Source organism: Grus americana, chromosome 3 (assembly GCF_028858705.1).
Source record: "Grus americana isolate bGruAme1 chromosome 3, bGruAme1.mat, whole genome shotgun sequence".
NCBI classification, from domain to species: domain Eukaryota; kingdom Metazoa; phylum Chordata; class Aves; order Gruiformes; family Gruidae; genus Grus; species Grus americana.
Genome location: NC_072854.1, coordinates 4,497,508 through 4,517,104, shown reverse-complemented (window position 1 = coordinate 4,517,104; position 19,597 = coordinate 4,497,508). Strand labels below are relative to the sequence as shown.

Genomic DNA, 19,597 nt, shown 5'->3' with positions numbered 1-19,597 from the left:
GGAGGAGGTCCAAGTGAGATAGGATCTGTGCAAAAGCCCTATTTTTAGAGACCAGCCTACCATTTTATTTCCCTTTTCCTTGCCTTCCCCCTTTTTTTTTTTTTTTTTCACTGTATCAGTGTAAGTATTTTGCTGTCGGTGTGTGCTGCGGGCAAAGGGAGAGAGAGCACCAACTCCATTCAGAAGCAGCGGTGAAAACGCTGCACTCAAAGACGTTTGGTATTGTCCTGGAGCGCTGGGAGGATGCACCCTGCAGCAGGCAGCCAGCCCACAAAGGCTGACATCTCATCGTCTGCTCTCCCGGAAGCCCCCATCTCCCCCCAGTGACATTTCTCTTGTCTACAAATGGGATTTGCTGATATTTTGTGATTTCCCAGGACTTTCCTTTGCCCTGCGTGCCTCACAAAGTGGGTTTTCTAGGTTTCCTGCACACCCGCCCGTGCACGAACACGCATCGTTGCTTGTCTCCTTCCAAATGGCCTTATCTGCCAGTCACAATTTCTGCAGCCTGCAATTTCGATCACTTTTAAATGAAACCCATGCTGGCCTTAGTAATCATAATGTCATTTACAATTTACCACAAAACACGTTTATTCAGTTAGTAGCACATTGGAGAAAGAGAACTCCATATGAACTCGCCGCTGAAGCCCTAATCTGATTATTTCCTCATGAAAATCCAAGCAGGGGTGCTTGTAAGAGGGGTCTGAGAGGAGAAGGAAAAAGTGAGTCCTGGCCACAGCTGACTCTCATAATCAATGCGAATAGATAAGTGACGCGGCGTGTCAGGGCCAGCAGCTAATCTGCCCCGGGGCTTTCCTCTAAAAAAGGCCAGAGTGGACAGGACTTAATAAATACTGAGTGACCGCTGAATATTGAGCTGACATGTGCTATTTACGTTGGCGATGAACAATAACAGTGATAAATTCCAGAAGCATCCCCCCGCAATGGGCGAAATTATATTAAACGGGTTATATTTGCATCTGTGTTTGCACACACACGTGTGTGAGAAGGAGGGAAAAAAAAATGGGGGAAAAAGAAAGAGAAACCTGGCATGTGCGAGTCAAACGGAGACCCTAGAAATGGGTGGGAAAGACAAAGAAGATGTTCATATCTGTAGCAATGGGTACACAGGTGTGGCTGAACGTCACGCCAGGAGCTGCGTGCACCTGAGCAGAGGAAGAGGGCAAGTGTGTGTTGGGTGTTCGCATGAGCACGTGTGCGGTGTGTGTGTCCCGCTCAGTGCGCGAGAGAGATATAACACTTGGAGAGTGCGTGTGTCCACCCTCTGCAGCTGTTTCCTCAGCCTCAGAGAGCAGGCTTTGCTATCTGCAGATTCCCCCATCATGAAGTCAAGTTTATTATTTAATTATATACATGCACGCACTCACATAGACACACAAACATATATATCTATATGAGATTTTAGCACTCAGGTTGCTCCTAGGGCTCCTGACAAATATTAACTTTGTGTCAATATTTGTCCTTCCTGTCGTGAAATGAGGATTTTCCACCTCATTTCACATTTGAAAAGAAAAATGCGCCGAGGGGGTCCTCTTTGCTTAGGAAAAAACCACCACCAACAACAACATCTCATATCCTTTATTTAGAAAAATGGAGCAGGAGGGAAGAGTGTTTTTAAAATAGATGTTTTGACTTAAAGGCACACAGAGTCTTTTGCAAGTCTCCTGCCTTTTCCCTTGTTCCCCAATGCCAAATAAAGAAAATAAAATAATAAAATGAAATAAAATAAAATAAAATAAATTCTACATTTAAAATTGAATGAAATACATCAACATTAATGATTTTCCCCTTCAGGTTAACACCACCATTTCCTTCAATAATTTTTACCCATTTCGTGATAGATTTCACAATTCATGGTTCAAGGAAAAATATACTAGTTTTTTGACAAAAACAAAAGGCAACGTCAGTTTTTTATCAAAATAAAATAAATCTCCCGCAATTTTCTTTCCATCCGACTGGATTTGCCCGTCAGTTATTTCTAATTTAACTACAATTATAGTTACAAATATATAAAAGCAAGTAGGGGAGGAAGGGGGAGGGGAGAGATAAATGGGACACTGTTTAGAAATTGCGATTCATTGGCCTTGGGCTGGCCAGCACATATCTTTGCTGAGGGGGAAATATTCATCAGCATTAACTGTTCCTTTTGACCTGCTGACATTCAAATGTGAAATAAAAAAATAAAAAAAAAAAAAAAAGCCCAGCAATAGGACCTTAGAAATCTAGCAAAGGTAAATTATTCTGAGGTCAGTCGTTTTTGCTATACAAAAGGTTTTCTATGTTTCTTGAGTTCAGATGTTCCCCATAAATAATTCTGGCCCCAATTCTCCTGTTTAATCCCTGGCACGGGGTCCTCATGCCAACGCACTCATCCTTTGAAAGCGATGGCTCTGCAGACGCCGGTCTTATAAATCTTTATGTAGGCGTACGAAAACAAGCGCGTAAACTTCAGCGGATGCTGATACGAGGCATCCCCCATCATTTTTAGAAATCCCACTGACTGTAAATTAGAGATGCCACTCAATTGAGTTTACTGATGTTCCCATGGGGGATAAATACATAGATATGCAATGCCAAATAACTTATTTGTGACAGGCTTCTCGCAAGGTGCGCGTCAGGAACACACACGTAGGGATGTGTGCTTGCTCATGTATTTGTGTATGTACGTGTGTGAGAGAGACATGCACATAAATATATACTCATAGCAGGAACTGTGTAAATAAAAAAAGGAGTGATTGCTTTAGGCTGTTAATTCTTTCTTTTAAAGAAAATGATTTTCAAAGGAAATGAGTCTCATAAGATCACACTGTTTGGGTTTTTATACTCTCCTGTTTATCGTTCCTCCATAAAAAACTTTGAAGCCTCTGGCCAATTTCAGTCATATTTGTGGACTCAAAGACACTATGTTCCTTCAAGTTTTGTAAGAGTAGGGGCCGAAGTAGAGAAAAAGCAGTTGTTAGTGGTCCCACTGAAAGGAAACACTGTAGTGCAAGCTCACCCTTGTTGCACTGGCCCTTATCTTTCAGGTACAAATCCACAGACACACAGTTGTAGTATGTGAAATATTTGTTCTTGCATTCATTGTTTGCTTGCATTGATATGGCCACACACATTGCTAGTATTTATTCGCTATGAAATCAAGCACTATTTGCATCTGCCATACAGTTATATTTTTTTATACTGGCACCAACCCTTCAGAGCTTCCCCTGCCTAAGAGGTAAGGCATATATGTTACAGATGATATTATTTCTTTCCAGGTTATGAATAAAAAATTGCAAAGTTTTCCAGTTCCCAGAGACCACAGCAATAAGTCATTCTTGTCCTTAAAGCATAAGTACACAAATCAAGTCTTAAGAAGAGAGACCAGAAGCTCATCTAGACAAGAATGCTCTCCAACAGTGATCAAAGATAGATCAGATAGATAGAAGGATCATGGGAACAGGACATGCATATAGCAATGTTCACCCAAAATGTTCCCCAAGATTTCAGGGATTTACAGGTCAGGAACCTCTTGAGTCAGAGAGACCATCTTTGGTCTTTGTGTTTGAGAGAAAATATCAAACCTGTCTCATAAAATTGGGAAAAGCTGGGGAGGAGAACAACCCAGCCAGGAGAATATATCTTGAGGCCTCTCAAAGGAGGTATGTCAGTAAATCTGAAGTGCCCTTTAGTGAAGCATCCCAGCCCAGACCACGTGCCATGGTTGAATTAAGGGATGTTACTTATAGTGCCACAATGCCCTGCTGCCACTGCAAGGTGACCACATCTGGAAATACCTTGGCTGTCTGTGCCCAGAAGACTAGGCTGGAACCGAGCTGCTATGGCATTGCACTCATCAAAACTAATAAAATAACTGGTGCTAAGGCCAGTTCCTTGTCCCTGCGGCCAGCTGGCATGGCACTCCCAGAGTCTTAGACCCTCCAAAAGATGGTTGCAATCTCCAAACTGGCTCCTGACTTGTGCTAATTTCTGAAAAGTTCCCAGAAATTGTCTTGGACACTGCTGGGTTGCCTGGGACCAAACCGGGCTTGGATGTGTTCTCCTCATCTAGCAGGAGTGACCAGAAAGCTCCAATGTCCATAACCAGCATTGCTTGACTCAGCAGACATTGGGTCCATTCCTGCTATGGTCAGCACTGGCCCAGAGCAGCTTGTCTATTGTTTTGTTACACTTAATCAGAAAGACACAATCAAGGAGGGTGTTTGTCCGCACTATCATTAATGATTAGGGAACTTTAGTCATTTTAGCCATCCTGATGACACAAATTTCCCCATAATGCTTATTTAGGGAATAAATCCAATATGGTGACAAAAGAAGCATTACCTGACATTATATTGTGTCTCCATTATATATGGAGACAGAAAGGATTAAACAGCGTAATTGATCTATACTTCATGATTCTGTGCATTTTCAGAAAGTCCCCAAAAGTGCAGTAAATTAAGCACCCTTAAATTGTAACCCTCAATGAAGGAGAAAAAATGTTGCGGGAGTCATTATCTTAAACCTTACTGTAATGCAATCAAAAGTGTTGCGTGGGACCGGAGTGAACGAGACAGAGCAAACCCTTATAGGACAGCATGGGAGAGATAATTTGGGTCTCCGTACCCTTCCTGAGGGCTATCTATACACAGCTAAGGAGTGGGAATAATGGCTTTCTGTACAGCACCTAGCAAAACACGACCCAGGGTCCCGACTGGAGCTGTCAGATGCTCTCATGAAGCAGATAATATGAACAAGCCGTTGCCACAAACCTCTTGAATTCATTAACCGTCATTGAAGGAGCCAATAGCTGGGTGTGAGAGGGATCCAGTCTCCCAAGAAAGACAATTAAAAGAGAAAAATGCAAAGAGAAACATCTTTTGATCCAAATTATTTCAACTTCAAAAAAACCATGTTATTCTGCAAATACCAATTTGTTTCTCATGCTGCTACCAAAGCTTTTCCCATTATGTTTCCCCTTAAGATATTCCTAGTTTCCTTGAGGTGTATTTAAAGCCCAGAGGGATTTTTGTCTCGTTCTGACCAGCAACCCCGTTGTCCGAAGCTTTAGTGAAGTTGATACCAAGGGCTCAACATAAAGGCGAGGGGCAGCGAACGGCAGAGCCTTTGCTGATGCGGTTCCAGTTACCATCTCCCTGGCCAAGGAATGATAAAACTGCCACCACCACCCAAAAGCAGAACAGCAATTTCATCAGATGCCGGACCTAAAAATGAATGTCGCCGTGCCATGCACTGCTCTGAGCTGTGGATATAATGAGTTTTGAATGGGAAGTCCCGGACACAATAAATCTGTGCCATATGTGACCATTTCCTGTGTCAGTTCCTTTCTCATAACCAGTGGAGGCTTTGCCCTCCCCCTCACTTTCCCTTTCATGACCCCACACCAGGGCTCTGCAATCTTTCAGGGCTGCTTATGGGCCCCAGGCTTTTCCACAGCAGTTGCATAAATAAATGAGTTTGACAGCAAACATCATAAAGGTTAGCGTTAATGTGTGCTCCACACAAGTGCTTGGTGCTACTCACTGGAGAAATGGGGGAGGAAAGAGCTCGATTTGTTACCGCAAACAAAAGTATGTTCTCTGACAAGTGGTGAAAGAATTAGTCAAATAAACTTGAACTCTATTAAGACCATCGCTGCCAGGTTTTGTTATGGACGGGAAGGTTCTCAGCTTCTCTTTCCCTCCTTGGCCTGCAGTCACTGCAAGACAAATCATCCTTTCCTTCTGCAAAAATAAAGTTAGGGGATAAAATGAACTGCCTCAAAATAAAATTTGCAGGCAACTCCACTTTGCTATTATTATTATCATTTCTTCCCAATGAGAACAGTTCTTTGGTCCTGGGAACAGACTCACACAGAGACTGAATGATTTTCCATTAGAAGTGGGCCAGAAAGAAAATGCCAAATACCTGCAGATTTTGGAAGCATTTGGGTTAGAATTAAGTTTAAAAATGACAATTTTTATAAGACATAGTTGAAGGAGAGAAGAGAACAGAAGGGAGCTCAGCATTTGCCCTAAAATTATTTTCCCTTTTATTGTTCATTAACAAATAAAGCATTTTGACTAAATAACAAAACTGTACAAAGTTTTCAGCTTTATATGAGAAATGATAATGGGTTTGGACCATTGTTCTGGTTTCGGTTGGGATACAGTTAATTTTCTTCCTAGTAGCTAGTATAGCGCTGTGTTTTGGATTTAGTATGAAAACAATGTTCTTAAAGATGACACTAAGAGCAATGGGTGCTGGGACCTTCAAATCTTGGGATACACATTTAGCAAAGGCCACCTGGTTAGTTAACACAAGGGCATCTACCACTTGAGCTGGCCCTGCCCAACCAAAATTTTAACGTACCATAGAAGGGGATGGGGAAGTCCGATGTGTACCTCAAGGGGATTTGATTTTGGGTGAGAATAGACAATGATTTGAGTTGTATGATGTTAATTGTTATGTAATACTGTATGTCATCACTAGTATGGTTGCTACGTGCCATATCAACAGTATTACAGTAAGGATCACCCAGATTAATGAAAAATGAACTTGGATGAAACCAAGCAAAGTGCAGCAGTGATGGAACCAGAACTGGCTTCAGCATGCAACAACCCAACACCACACACCATCTCTCCTTCCCTGAAGGACTGTTATGACAGGTGGAGCCCAAAGTCACGGACTAGATGAACTCAATGGACATTTCAGAGTGATGGCCTATAGACTAAAGGAAGGAGATCTGTGCCTATGTATCAAAAGACAGGAAAAGTGGTGGTGATTAACTGGAATGTATTGGAAGGTGTGGACCTAGGTATGATGTAAATGGTATCGAATAAGGAGTGGATCTTGTCCTGATTTGAGTTGGGTTAGAGTTAATTTTCTTCCTAGTAGCTGGTATAGTGCTGTGGTTTGGATTTAGTATGAAAATGATGTTGATAACACACTGATGTTTTAGTTGTTGCTAAGCAGTTTTTACAGTTAAGTCAAGGATTTTTCAGGTTCCCAGGCCCTCCCAGCGAGGAGGCATGAGCTTTCTGCAGGAGGTGCACAAGAGGCTGGGAGGGGGCACAGCCAGGACAGTTGACCCAAAATGGCCAAAGGGGTATTCCATACCATATGATGTCATGCTCAGTATATAAGCTGGGAAGAGTTGGCTGGGGAACACCATGGCTCAGGAACTAGCTGGGCATCAGTCAGTGGGTGGTGAGCAATTGTGTTGTGCATCACTTGTATATTATTATTATTATTATTATTAATTATTATTATTATTATCTTCCTTGTATGTCCTGTTAAACTGTCTTTATCTCAACCCATGATTTTTACTTTTTTTTTTTTTTCCTGATTCTTTCCCCCATCCCACTGTCTATGCGGTTGTTTTAGTTGCCCGCTGGGTTAAACCACAACAACCGTGATTAATTTTTCTGTAAAAATATTTTATTGAAAAGTCTTCTTCCCCCAGCTATACCATTTAAGCAAATATTTCAAATAGCCCAAGTTCAGTCCAGAAAGGATGCAGACATCTCAATTAGTATATTGAAGGACTATAATTAGCTTATAGAAGTTTCATAAAAAATATTAGGAAGGAAGTTTGGTTTCTTATGTGCAATGCAGAAAGAAAAAAAAAAAGGTTTTAATATTTTAACCAGGGAGATTTAGGTTAGAAATTAGAAAAACCTCTTTCAAGTGAAAAAAAAAAAAAAATAGCAAGGCCTTGAAAACAACCAGTTGAGAACCTGGTGGAACTAACACGACTGAAGAGGTTTTTTAGCAGGTTATATTAATTTCTTTTGGGAGTATTGTAATTATAGATATCACTTTGGAGCAAATGGATGGGTGAGGTGACTTCTTGAGCTCTACGTCCGTCCTTTCCAATGCCTCCAATATCTTTTCATCAGCAGCCTTGTCTTTCATTCTTTCTTTCTTTGCCCAGTTAAGTTATAAAAAATGTTAAAATCTTATTTGTACCTGCCTTGGCTGAAGGCACAGTCTGAGAGCCTGTGCTCATGACAGAAATGTTCGCAAGCACAAGAGTCCCTGTGACATTATTAGGGTGATTTTCAGCAATATTAGTCCTGTATGGGCAATGGAGTTGAATCTTAAAGCAGAAGGATTTCATTACAGGTACAGACAGCTATATTATGCCATGACATATTTATGACCATGAACAGTAATGGGAGGGAAGTATTTTAAGCCTTAGAAGTCAAAATGAATCTGAAAGCATAGCGCAGAATCTGAACACCTATGAAAACATATTGAAGAGCTAAAATTTGAGATACAAAGGCTAGAGTCATTATCTGAGCACATAGAATGGTATTCATCACATTAATTTTGGCTGCCTAAATGTTAAGCATCTAGTCTAACCTAATTGTCTAGTCTAAGCTGTTCATCTAGACAATAATCATTAGAGAGAGAGAGAGAGAGGAGAGATTTTTAGAGGATCATTCATTTCTTCTTTCCCTTGAATGGATTGTATCACTTCTGGAGGTATCTGTCTCTGCTGACCATATGGGAAACCTAGACAGCTAATTTGGTCTGAAGGCCTCTATTTGGATGGCTCAAGATAGGTGAAATGAGTTCAACTCCTAATGATATAGCTAACGAGGCTTGCAGAACAGCTAGAGTAATAGCTGAAATAAGTGGGAAATGGTAGCTCTGTACGCACCTCTGAAACAATCTTCTCCAGTTAAGAACAAGGGGAAAGACAGAAAGAAGGATGATGAAGCCACTACCATGTTAATCTAGAAAATAATAAAGAAAGCACCTCTGTCTCTGACAGAGATCTAAACTGGATGCAAACAACTCTTTTGGAAAAACCCTGAAAATGAGCAAACTCTGCATTTGGCTTTCATTGCTAGACTGGCTAAGCCCCTGGATCCAGATACTCCCACCTCACAGTATCACTGGTAGCCTGGTGCAGTCACCCTGCAGACCACGGCTCGCTCTGCTCCTGAGCAGTACAGCTCACATCAGAAATGGAGGGGGCACTGCACAAAATACCTTGGAAAGCACAGAAATAGAGAATTTATTGCAAAAGAGACATCTGAACAAACACAACGAGAGCTTGTAAAAGTAATTTCTAACCTCTGGAGCCAACACGATTGCAGGGATATAAGGAGACTGGTTTCAAACACCACTTACAAGAAAATCAAATGTGTCTGTAGGCATAGTCCTAAAATACCATAGTCCTAAAATTCTTTTTTTTTTAAGAAAAAATAGGTCAGAAGAGATTTCTGGATGTCATTTATTTCAACCTCTTGCTCAAAGCAAGGCTAACTACAAACTTAGATCAGACTTCTGAGGGCTTTACCACAAATCATAGTATATCTACATTTTAGGCTTTTATATATTTACTAGGACAAAACTCCCAGTTTAGAGTATGTCCAGAGAAGCTGCCAGGGTTGAAAATGTCTTGAAGAAGGTCTGTGATGGCACCCTCATACATAACTTCACACAAGGCGGTTTAAAGAAGCTTTGAGGATTACTTTTGCAAATAGTTGTTATATTTGTGTGTGCTTGTTTTAAAATAGTCCAAGGCCAGTTCCTTGTCCCATCAAAGTCTTCTGGACAGCTCCAGCAGGGAAAGAGTAGGTTTGGAGCTGGAGCATCTCTTGTACTTTACCAGATGTGTTCTTCATCTTCATATAAATGTGAATTAACTCAGAGTCACACTGATCCTGGTTGTGTGGTATGGTGTCCACGAAGGAAAATAATAACTACATTGGTGGAATACTGCAAACACCCACGCAATCCTGACTGTCCTGCTCTAACTAGCAGGCATCATTCCCTTTGCATTTTATTCCAGACTTACTAGCGAGCCATTTGAAATTTCAGACAGCCCTTGGAGTTATTTTGGCCAGGGAGTATATTTAAAACTCATTGTGCCTAATGTTGTCTTTCTACAATTGAGAAGTAATCAGGAAAGACGTGAAAATAAATAGACAAGTGAGAGGCGAAATGAAATATGAAGTGGCTAAAAAGGAGTCTGCTCTCTAATGTATTTTTTCTGCTTATTATTGTAAAAGCCCAGAGCAAAAGAATAGCTTTGAAGAGTCTTTTGTTAATAGTGGAAAGGTTGTCTTTTTATTTTTCTTAACTTTTTATTTATTAACCATGCTGCACAGGGTACTTCCATAAATGATGGCCGGGTTTCAGGTTACAGGGACTTGTTTAATCTGAAAACATCCCAGCCTGCAATGGGAAACAGAAAAGAGAAGTAACGGCCCATTGTATGGTGCTTGAAGGGACTAAACCCAAAGCCCATTTGTTCTTTGCTTTTCCCTGTAATTTCTGGTGGTTGAGCTTGCGAAGGTTTGGATGTCTCTGTTTGGACGGTTCAAATGCATTCCCAGCAGGCCACTTCCTCAGGTGGTCTATTTGATGACAGCTTGATGCTTAGGACAATATAAAACAGCTGATGTTTTGACCCTATCCAAGAATAAAATTATAAAGCTGCATTCCTACATGGGGCAATGATTTCATCCTCCAGATTGTTGTGGGGAAAAAAAAAAAAAAAAACCCAACAAAAAAAACAACAAACCAATCCACAAAACAATATTGAGGGTGCTTACCTTATGCTCAAGCCCTAAAACATGACAGTCAATAACATTTTTGGGACTCTTAGTGTTGGGGTACTATGTATTTATTTATCGTTGCCCTGAATATGTGGTTAAGCATACAAAATATTCAATTGCTACAAAATTTCATTCAAAGCTATCACGTGGGAATACACTAGCTGTGCATAGGAAACCAGACAGGTTCAGTAAGCAGATTTGTTTCTTTGAGACATTTTAGTGCTTTAGCACTGGTGAAAAAAAGAGCACTAAACCAGAGTTAAGATAGGCAGAGCAATATAGGATTCCCAAAGATTGCTGAACTTAAACATCCTGCCAGTATTTAAAGGATGCCCTTCACGCATAATAGTCTATATTATTCAACTTTTATGAAGAGAATTGTCAGTATGGGCAACTCTGGGACTAGTTTTTTGGTATAACACCAGCAGAGCGAGACAGATACATAAGATGAGCACAAGCATCATTTTTACTTGTTTATTCCATGGCATCAACAATATCAGAATATATATACACCAATTGAAAAGCTAGCTGGCAGGCTCTCAGCAGGAACCTGCATGAGCCCTTCCGCTGGTTTGGGCTACCAGAGAGCATCTCTCAGCTCCCAGAGCGCCATGAAGAGCCAAGCCAGTTTGAAGAGTGTACAAAAAGCCCATCTGGCAGAGTTTGCTCAGTTATCACATCCTCACCTGGCAATTGCAGGGGGCACCCGGCTGAAGCTTTGTAGGTCGCGTTTGCATCCCACTAGCATGGAAAGGCTCATTCCAGAGTCAGAGTACACCAACTACTGAGTACTAAGTACTAAGACTAATCCAGCAGGTAGAAAATTAGTCCAGCTCAGTTCTAAATTTGCATTGCCCTATCAAGACATCTGGGCGATAACCTCTCTCCGTGAAAGCCACAGGAATTCTATTTCTGTATCATTTCACTAGGGAGGAGCTTTCAGCAGACATCTCACTTTCCGACCCAAATCCTGCCCAAGAGGGTGGTATGTTATGTCAAATACATGTTGTCATTTGTCAAAAAAGAATTCATATTTTCTTGCATGCTAGGTTTCCTTGAGGTCCAAAAAGGGTTAATAATTCCAGCAGCACTGCAGCCTATAACCCAATACCCAACCAGAAGGATGTGCTGTGGAAAGGATCCCTGTGCTGCCAAGGACATTGAGGGGAGGAAGAAGATAAGGGAATCTTGCCTTTTTTTTTTTTTTCTTTTGTGCTCAGTGGCTCACATGGAACAGGAGCTCAGACACAGAGGCCTCAGAAGTAGAGATCTGAATTTAATAAAGCTGTCTGGAGGGGGAGGGAGACAGAGAAAAGAAGATCATGGAGATAAGAGAGGCAGAGATAGGGAGAGAGGAAAAGAAAGAACACTACAGTTGACTGGTGATGGCTGTGCCCTTTTAGACTCAAGTGGGCAGAAGTGAAATATTTGTTTAAGAGGTGGGACATCTGTTCATTGTGAAAATAATAACAAAGAAAAAAAGAATATTTTGTGATTAGAGCATATATTTTCATGCCACTGTAATGAGGACAGGCGAAAGGCAAGGAAAGGCACGGAACATGGCAATGTGCAGCAGGACAATTAATAAAGCTGCTTGATTTCATTGCAATTTTGGGGATATTGGAGTGATCCTTTAAATTCAGTACAGCTACACCTACAGTCTGCAAGCAGAATTAGGCCCCTGCTTAGGAAAATAACCTCTTTCAAGGTAACAATAAATTCCACAGTTTAGCAAAATGAGAAGTTCTATTTGCTTCACCTCTTCTGCAACCTTTCTCCCATTTCTGCTTGGAGAATAAAAGTTAATTGAGGGGTAGTAGGGAGGAGCAGGCTCATCTAATCCCCACTGACACCGACACCCCACTCTGCCAAGGCACCAAGTTGACTTCTTCATAGACAGTAAATTTTTTAAGGGATTTTTTTTTTCTTTTTTTTTTTTTTCCCCAGAAGATTCTGTTTGTTAGAAAAACCAAAAAGACACCAGAGGGAAAATAAATGCAGATACATTTTTAATGCATACATTTCATTTTCAGAACATGGTGGGCACTTCAGTGCTGGGTGCTGGAACTGCAAGGGGGAATTTAGCTAATCAGTTCTCCGTGTCCCTGCTTCATTGACATAATGTGGTCCTGCCGATTAAAGCGCTGGAATCATAGCTCTGCATTTTCCTTCTCTTTCATACTAAAATTATTGATGTGCTTTGTACAATGTGTAATTGCCTTTATTGTATATGCGCCTAGAGCATGTGCAGAGCTGAAATTGAAATAAATAAGCAAACAAAAATCATGCGATAGGAAGTCTCTGATGGTATGGTGGGGGGTGGTGACATAGCATCACGAGCTGAAAATAGGATTTGATACTGCTGTGACTGGTTTTGATAGAGTGAGATTCGATAAGACTAGAAGAAAGGCTGCTGTGATCCTCTGGTCTGACCTCCTCTTTTTATATAGCACAGACCCTCAGCAAACACCCAAATCAAAGTACCTCTTTTAGCATCCCAGGGCTGAGCCTCACCATCCAGAGAGTTCACCGGAGCAGTCCTGATTTACATCACCTGAAGATCTTGCCCAGTATCGTACATTCTCTTTTGCTCCCTCTCTTTCTCTCCCTCTCACACACACGCAGTAGATTTGTTCTTTACATTTAATTTATGCAAGTGAGGCACAGAATACATTTCAGTAACGCCAATTAGATACGCACTAATTTCTTCTCTGTGAAATAGCAGTAAGTAATTAATCAGAATTTTGATCACAACTCAGTTGGCAATTCTAATTGCACTTGCCATTTCCACAGCAAATACGGAATCATTATCTTTTTTGCCTAGTCCTCTCTTCCTAATCATCTAGGGTGCTAGGAGCAAAACATTTCCAAGAACTAGATATTGCCTCTATCAACCAGCAGCCTTAATACCTTTGGACTGAGGGTTAGTGGGTTCAGTCCATGGCTGTGTTTTATTTCAAGCTTCATCATAATTTTAAAGTGAATACCTAATGGCAGGCTGGCTGCTTGCCTGGGGGAGGGGGGATTCTGCCTCATAAAATTATGAGAAAGGATAAAAGCTAGCAGCTCACTCCATTAGAAACCTTCTGGGACAGCACTAAAGACACCTGACCTTTGCACAAGCATCCAGCAGGCATCTAAGGAGCATACGGACGTTGATCAGATCTGTATCATCAAAGCTTGCTCCACATCTCCGAGGTACCACGACCACATTTTAACTCCAGGCATTACCAGCCATCTTGGTACAGAATAGGATGTTCAGGGGAGATGAGTACCCCATGTTTAACCGAAACAGTGTCTATATGACCATTTTTAGTGATCATTCTGCTGATATGTGCAAACCGACAGTGCTGGACTGGAGCAAGAATGACTTAAGATGATCTGCTTGGAAAGTGTTATGGCCAGGGGTCTATGGAGGTAGGGCTCCAAAAAAGCTGACAGTGAAATACTCCTCAGATAGCTTAGAGTTGAAAGAGAGTAGAAAGAGAAAGGGAGATTTACCATTTAGGAACTGAGCCCTACAGGGAGCTGAGGGTATACGTACACCAGGTCCAGCCTTCATATCCAGCACAGCACTGCTCCTTCTGCTGCTGGAAGAAAGGCTTCCAAGGACCTGCAGTCTGGTTTAATAATCAGATTCTTCATATAATTCATAGCCCAGATGGTAAATATTTTCCCAGGTAATCCCAACAGTGTCCCAATCCAAACAGTAAATTTGGGAATAAACACCAAAACTGAGTATCAATTCTGTCCACTTAATAACTAATGAAAAGAACTTTACAAGAAGTGTAAAGACACTCTACTTTATGCAAGAAGTCTCTGCATAGAATACGTTGTGAAGCAGAATAGTTCTGGTTCTACCCTTACATACAATTTGAGCAAGTAGCATCAATGAAAACTACTATTTTAAAGGCTGTTCAAGCATCTCCTGTACTCCCCAAATCTGTCTGCTCCCTGCTCTAACCAACAGACATCACGGTAAGAACAGGAAGGCATCACTCATCCCCTTACTTTTGCTTCCTCGGTTTTTGGTTGGGTTTTTTTGGTTAATGCTCTTGCTTTTATTCCATATCTGAGAGATCAATAGGAAGGATTTGAAGAGAAATGTAACCTTTCAGAGTCCTTCTCTTCCCAGATACCAAACCTCTCTGATAGGAATGGGGAATCACTCTCAACATCAGTGACATCAAAGGGGACTGAAGAGGGACAAAGCATCTCAGAACCTAGCTATGAACATTGCAGCCAGGATCAACAACATCTGAGATTTTGATGGGTTGGATTTCTTTCCTTCACAGAGGACAGAAAAATACAAACAGAATAAAAGTCCGAACTGCCACAGAGATATTTCTTTATCTGGGATTGAGGGAGGAACGGCGTGTTAAACATGCTACCCATGCTGAAAACTCTCAAAAGCTTTAACCATGGATTTTCCAGGCTCAACTCTACCTTCTGGGACACAGTGGGACACAGAAGTTTTCCACCAGCCTTAAACAGAGGTAGGCTGAGCCTATGTCTACACTTGTGAAGGCTTATGTCTTCGCCCTGGTACTCAGTCACACATATTTTACATTCTTAGAGCAATGTCTGGCATGGGTTTTTTTTGTCTAGGTCAACTAACACTGACCAAAACAGTGTCTAGGAGCTGTCTGAGGGTTCGTGTGATTTGTGACCATCCCAGTGTGGATGCCACCAATCTGGTCTGGAGGATAAGGTTGTTTAATAACTATGCAAGTTGCCACACTGAAATTTGGCCCTAGGCCATAAAATTTGTAGTTTACCAGCACAAAGGCAGTCAGAAGGTTTGAGAACTTTGCCGCCACATTGTGCAGAGCAGTACCACCATGATCCCCACTGTTCTTATGAGAAATATCTCACTCCAAGCAGCTCAGGAGCATGGGAGGCACTGGTAGAGCTAAAAATGAGGTGCCCACCAGCAGATTTTTCCTAACCAACTATCCATACTCGTACAGAGTCAGCAATGACTGTGCTGACTATCTAAACATATCAGAGAGAAACTAAAAAGGCAGCAAAGAACAAAAAACTGTTCAAAAAATTTAACACATAGGCTGAAAATGAGAAAGGATGCCTTTTAATTGACTATAATCAGGGTTGCTTAATCACCTCAGAGTGGAAAATAAAACAACCAGCAGCTCTTGGAATCTAAGCATCTTTGAAAACTGAGTAAATCGACACAGCACAGATTTATGAAGACGGCAGATCATGTCCCAGATCAGCTACAGCAGCCAAAAGAAAAAATAAGAGCTTTAAAACCAGAGGCAGTGGGATACAATCAGAGTAGTGCAAAAAACATCGACTTCAACACAGATATGTAAGTAATGGATGGTCCTGAAGAGACATTCTGGATACATCTTCACTAGTAAATTAAATGTGCCCAGGAGTATTCCCAGACACCGAGGCCATGGTCTGGCTGCATTCATCTATTAAACTCTCTCAGCTTTCAGAGCAGGATGGATTCATCCAACAGACCAACTGGGAATGTTCCTTGGCACACGTTAACTCCCAAACTGCACCCAGGAATCATTTGGGACACCATTAATTGGCCCAGGATAAAAGCATGCCAGGGGCTGTTGTAACCGGTTTTGCAGAGCAGAGGATTGCGTTTCCATGTCTGCGGCCTGGCACCACTTTATTTATTTTAGCATGGGCATAGCCCCTATCCACGTTAACATCTGCCCCTGGAGAGTGCTGCTGTGACCACAAATTTACCTGCAAAATTGAACAGAGGGCACAGGCCACATCAGTTACAGAGGTACCTCGAGCCAAAGGAAATGAACAGGGAAACCTGCAGCCAGTATTAATTCTGGGCCCTTTCGAGAGAAGAGTTCACACCCAGAGGCAAAGACCAAGCAGACGTCGTTTGAAATATTTGGCCTTCTCACAGCATTGTTGGAGGTTGCTGAATTTTTTCACACTTAGATCTCTTTAATTTGTTGCATACTTGTTGCAAACAAACTATTACTGTTCACTTAGCAGTTTACAAGGCTGAAGTTGCTGGGTTTTTCTACAAGAAAAATATTTTAAGTGGAGAAAAACAATTTGAGGAGAGTATTAAAATGACGAGACAGGAAACAAAGTTGTTGCTGTGTGCCTGCTGTTTGTCACAGCAGTAGGCTTCAACCTTGAGTGGAAGGAAGGGACAATCTAGTCACCTCCTAACTTATCTCCCTTCTGGAAATGAGCAATAGATTGATAGCAGCTGAAGAGAAACATGCCTACCCGCTGCACCTTACTACAGGGAGGATGGGTTTTGAAGGATTGAAGTCACCACAGGAGCAAACCTGAGAATAATTTCCTGTCTGCACTCAGCTAGCATCTCTCTGGGTTGATGCAGCTGGACCCAGCTCTGGTCTTCAATAGTTGTAATCTTTGAGTTCAGTGAGGTTATGTCCTCATGTGATTCTGCCCCTCTACTCTGCTCTCGTGAGACCTCACCTGGAGTACTGCATCCAGCTCTGAGGCCCCCAACATAAGAAGGACGTGGAGCTGTTGGAGTGAGTCCAGAGGATGGCCACGACAATGATGAGAGGGCTGGAACACCTCTGCTATGAGAGCAGGCTGAGAGAGTTGGGATTGTTCAGCCTGGAGAAGAGAAGGCTGCGGGGAGACCTTATAGCACCATCCAGTCCCTGCAGGGGCTCCAGGAAAGCTGGAGAGGGACTGATGACAAGGGCAGGGACTGACAGGCCAAGGGGGAATGGCTTTAAACTAAAAGAGGGGAGATTTAGATTAGATATAATGAAAAAAATTCTTTAATGTGAGGGTGTTGAGGCACTGGAACAGGTTGCCCAGAGAAGCTGTGGATGTCTCTGGATCCCTGGCAGCGTTCAAGGCCAGGTTGGATGGGGCTTTGGGCAACCTGGTCTAGTGGAGGGTGTCCCTGCCCATGGCAGGGGGTTGGAACTAGATGGGCTTTGAGGTCCCTTCCAAACCAAACCAGTCTATGATTCTATGATTCTATGATTCTATGATTCTATGATTCTATGATTCTATGATTCTATGTAACTGTGGGAAATAGTCTGATGCATGATGACATTGAGTAACTCAACACATCATGCATGGACATCCCTCTAATCAAGATGCTCTGAGAAACAGCGGGTGAAATGCATGTGCATAAAGCCCACCCAAAAAAACCAAACTAGCTGTGGAAATCCTGTGTAGCTGTGGGGATTGGCTACACCACCAGCACTCTACCACCTGCCTTTGCCTTTGCTAGCAACTGTGGACCTCAGTAAAACCTCTTAGTGTTTCTTTTAACCGTATGGCATAGTGTGCACAGAAACCTTTGCTCTGAGCACAGGCTCAGAGATAGACTGAGCTCATCCACAGAGCACATCAATGCCAGCAGGAGTCAGAAGCCTGAGCCAAGGCTATGTTCTTTCAGAGACCAAGAAGAGCAGGAGCATGAGGTCAGCCTTCTCAGAAGAACCCATGCAGCTCCAGTGTCATGATCATCACCTCAGCCAACATACGTCTGTGCACAAGCACACAAGGAACAGGGCAGGAGCACATCTCTCAGCCAAAGTGGAGGCAGAGCTGGTGAGAGAGGCAGCTACTGCTGCCCAGCCCGAGCTGTGAGCTGGATCCTGTGAGCTGCCCTCACAAGGACCACAGACACATCTTGGCCATGTGTTTCAACCTCCCTCCCTCTTTAGATGTTCCACCAGTGGTTCTTTTGCTGCTGTGGACAAGAGTCCATTGCGTATCCACAACAGAGAAGTCTGAAATTGTGGCCTCTCATTTGAGATTTTCTTTGCATCTTCTGTCTGCTTTTCTCCACGGTGCTCATGCTAACATCTGGATTTTCCATGGAAAGCCATCTAGATCAGGCTTATTATCACTCTTTGCCAGGTGACTCGGGAGTAACACACACCTGAAAAGTGAGTGGAGGGCTGAGCTGATGCCTCCTGGCCTGAAGACATAGGGACATGCAAGGGCACAGCCAGCATCAGGCTGGGTGACTCCAGAATGCAGTGCCGTTACAAATAGCACTTTGCCTGGAGGCCCATCCAGTTGAATTAGAAAAAAAAAGAACCGTTAATTAACTTGACTTAAGAGAAGGCTGATGCAGGGCAATGTGACCTTTTCTCTATGTCACATGCCACACGGATTTTAGCCTTCCTCTGATGCTTTGTCACCGCCAGTCCTTGTTTTTTAGATCACTGGATTGCAGGGGGGTGATGGTGACCAAAGGGTTTGGGGCAGTAGGAGAAAAGAGAGAGATGGCTTCGCTATTTCAGTGGTCTATACACCAAAGACAGCAGCATCCCACTATCCATCTTCAATGTATTATCTTGCAACGCAAATATGCGTCTGTGCGTGTGTGTGTATGTGTATGCATGCGTACTTTATTTCAGGTATTACAAAAACATGACACGTCATGTGTACATTCAGTTAATACACACTTAAGGTAGTTTTGGCAATATTTTACAGAAAAAAATAAGAATGGTATCCGTTTACAAAATGGAGAATCAAATTATTTAATGCTGCTCAACTTTTGCATAAAGGTGATGGCAACAGAAGGAGCTTTCTGCAGCTTCCGCCAATCAACTCAGTGCATTACTGCAATAGCCCAATCTACTTAAAATTTGTCATTGAATTAATCTACCTCAGTGATGGAAGGGAAAGCGTAGTTAACAGCCTCAATACAAGCTGATGAGGGTAAAGAGGTATTGGGTGACTAAAATAAAGGCTTGCAGCTGATGAGCATAAAGAGATAATGGGTGACTAAAATAAAGGCTTGCAGCAAGGAACCTCCTCTCCCTTTGGCTGCAGTACGTACACACACTCCCTGATAGAGATGATTTCAGTTTGGGAGTCCTGCATGTTCAGGAAGACAGAAGTGAACCAGCATGCCTCTAACCCACTGTGAGATTTCCCTCTGATATCCCTGGGGTCAAGACAGACAGGCAGGTCTGCTAGTCTCTCTGTGGCTGGAACAGGTTGGAAAACAGGTCTTCTGAGGCTTCTTCAGATGAAAAGTCACCTCATTGTGGAGCGTA

At 42.3% G+C, this 19,597-nt stretch overlaps 1 protein-coding gene across 13 annotated transcripts in view; it reads right to left on the bottom strand.

Moving 5' to 3' along the window:
• Positions 1 to 19,597, bottom strand: part of PKHD1 (PKHD1 ciliary IPT domain containing fibrocystin/polyductin) — a 270,672-nt gene that overhangs the window by 33,609 nt on the left and 217,466 nt on the right. The window contains exon 60 of one of the 13 annotated variants that reach the window (XM_054821425.1): positions 10,149 to 10,194. The exons of the other annotated variants lie outside the window; for them this stretch is intronic. Coding sequence (XP_054677400.1) covers positions 10,160 to 10,194 — 35 coding nt within the window. The 3' untranslated portion in view covers positions 10,149 to 10,159. Of the gene's footprint in view, positions 1 to 10,148; positions 10,195 to 19,597 lie in introns of those variants that run through there. 13 annotated transcript variants of the gene reach the window in all.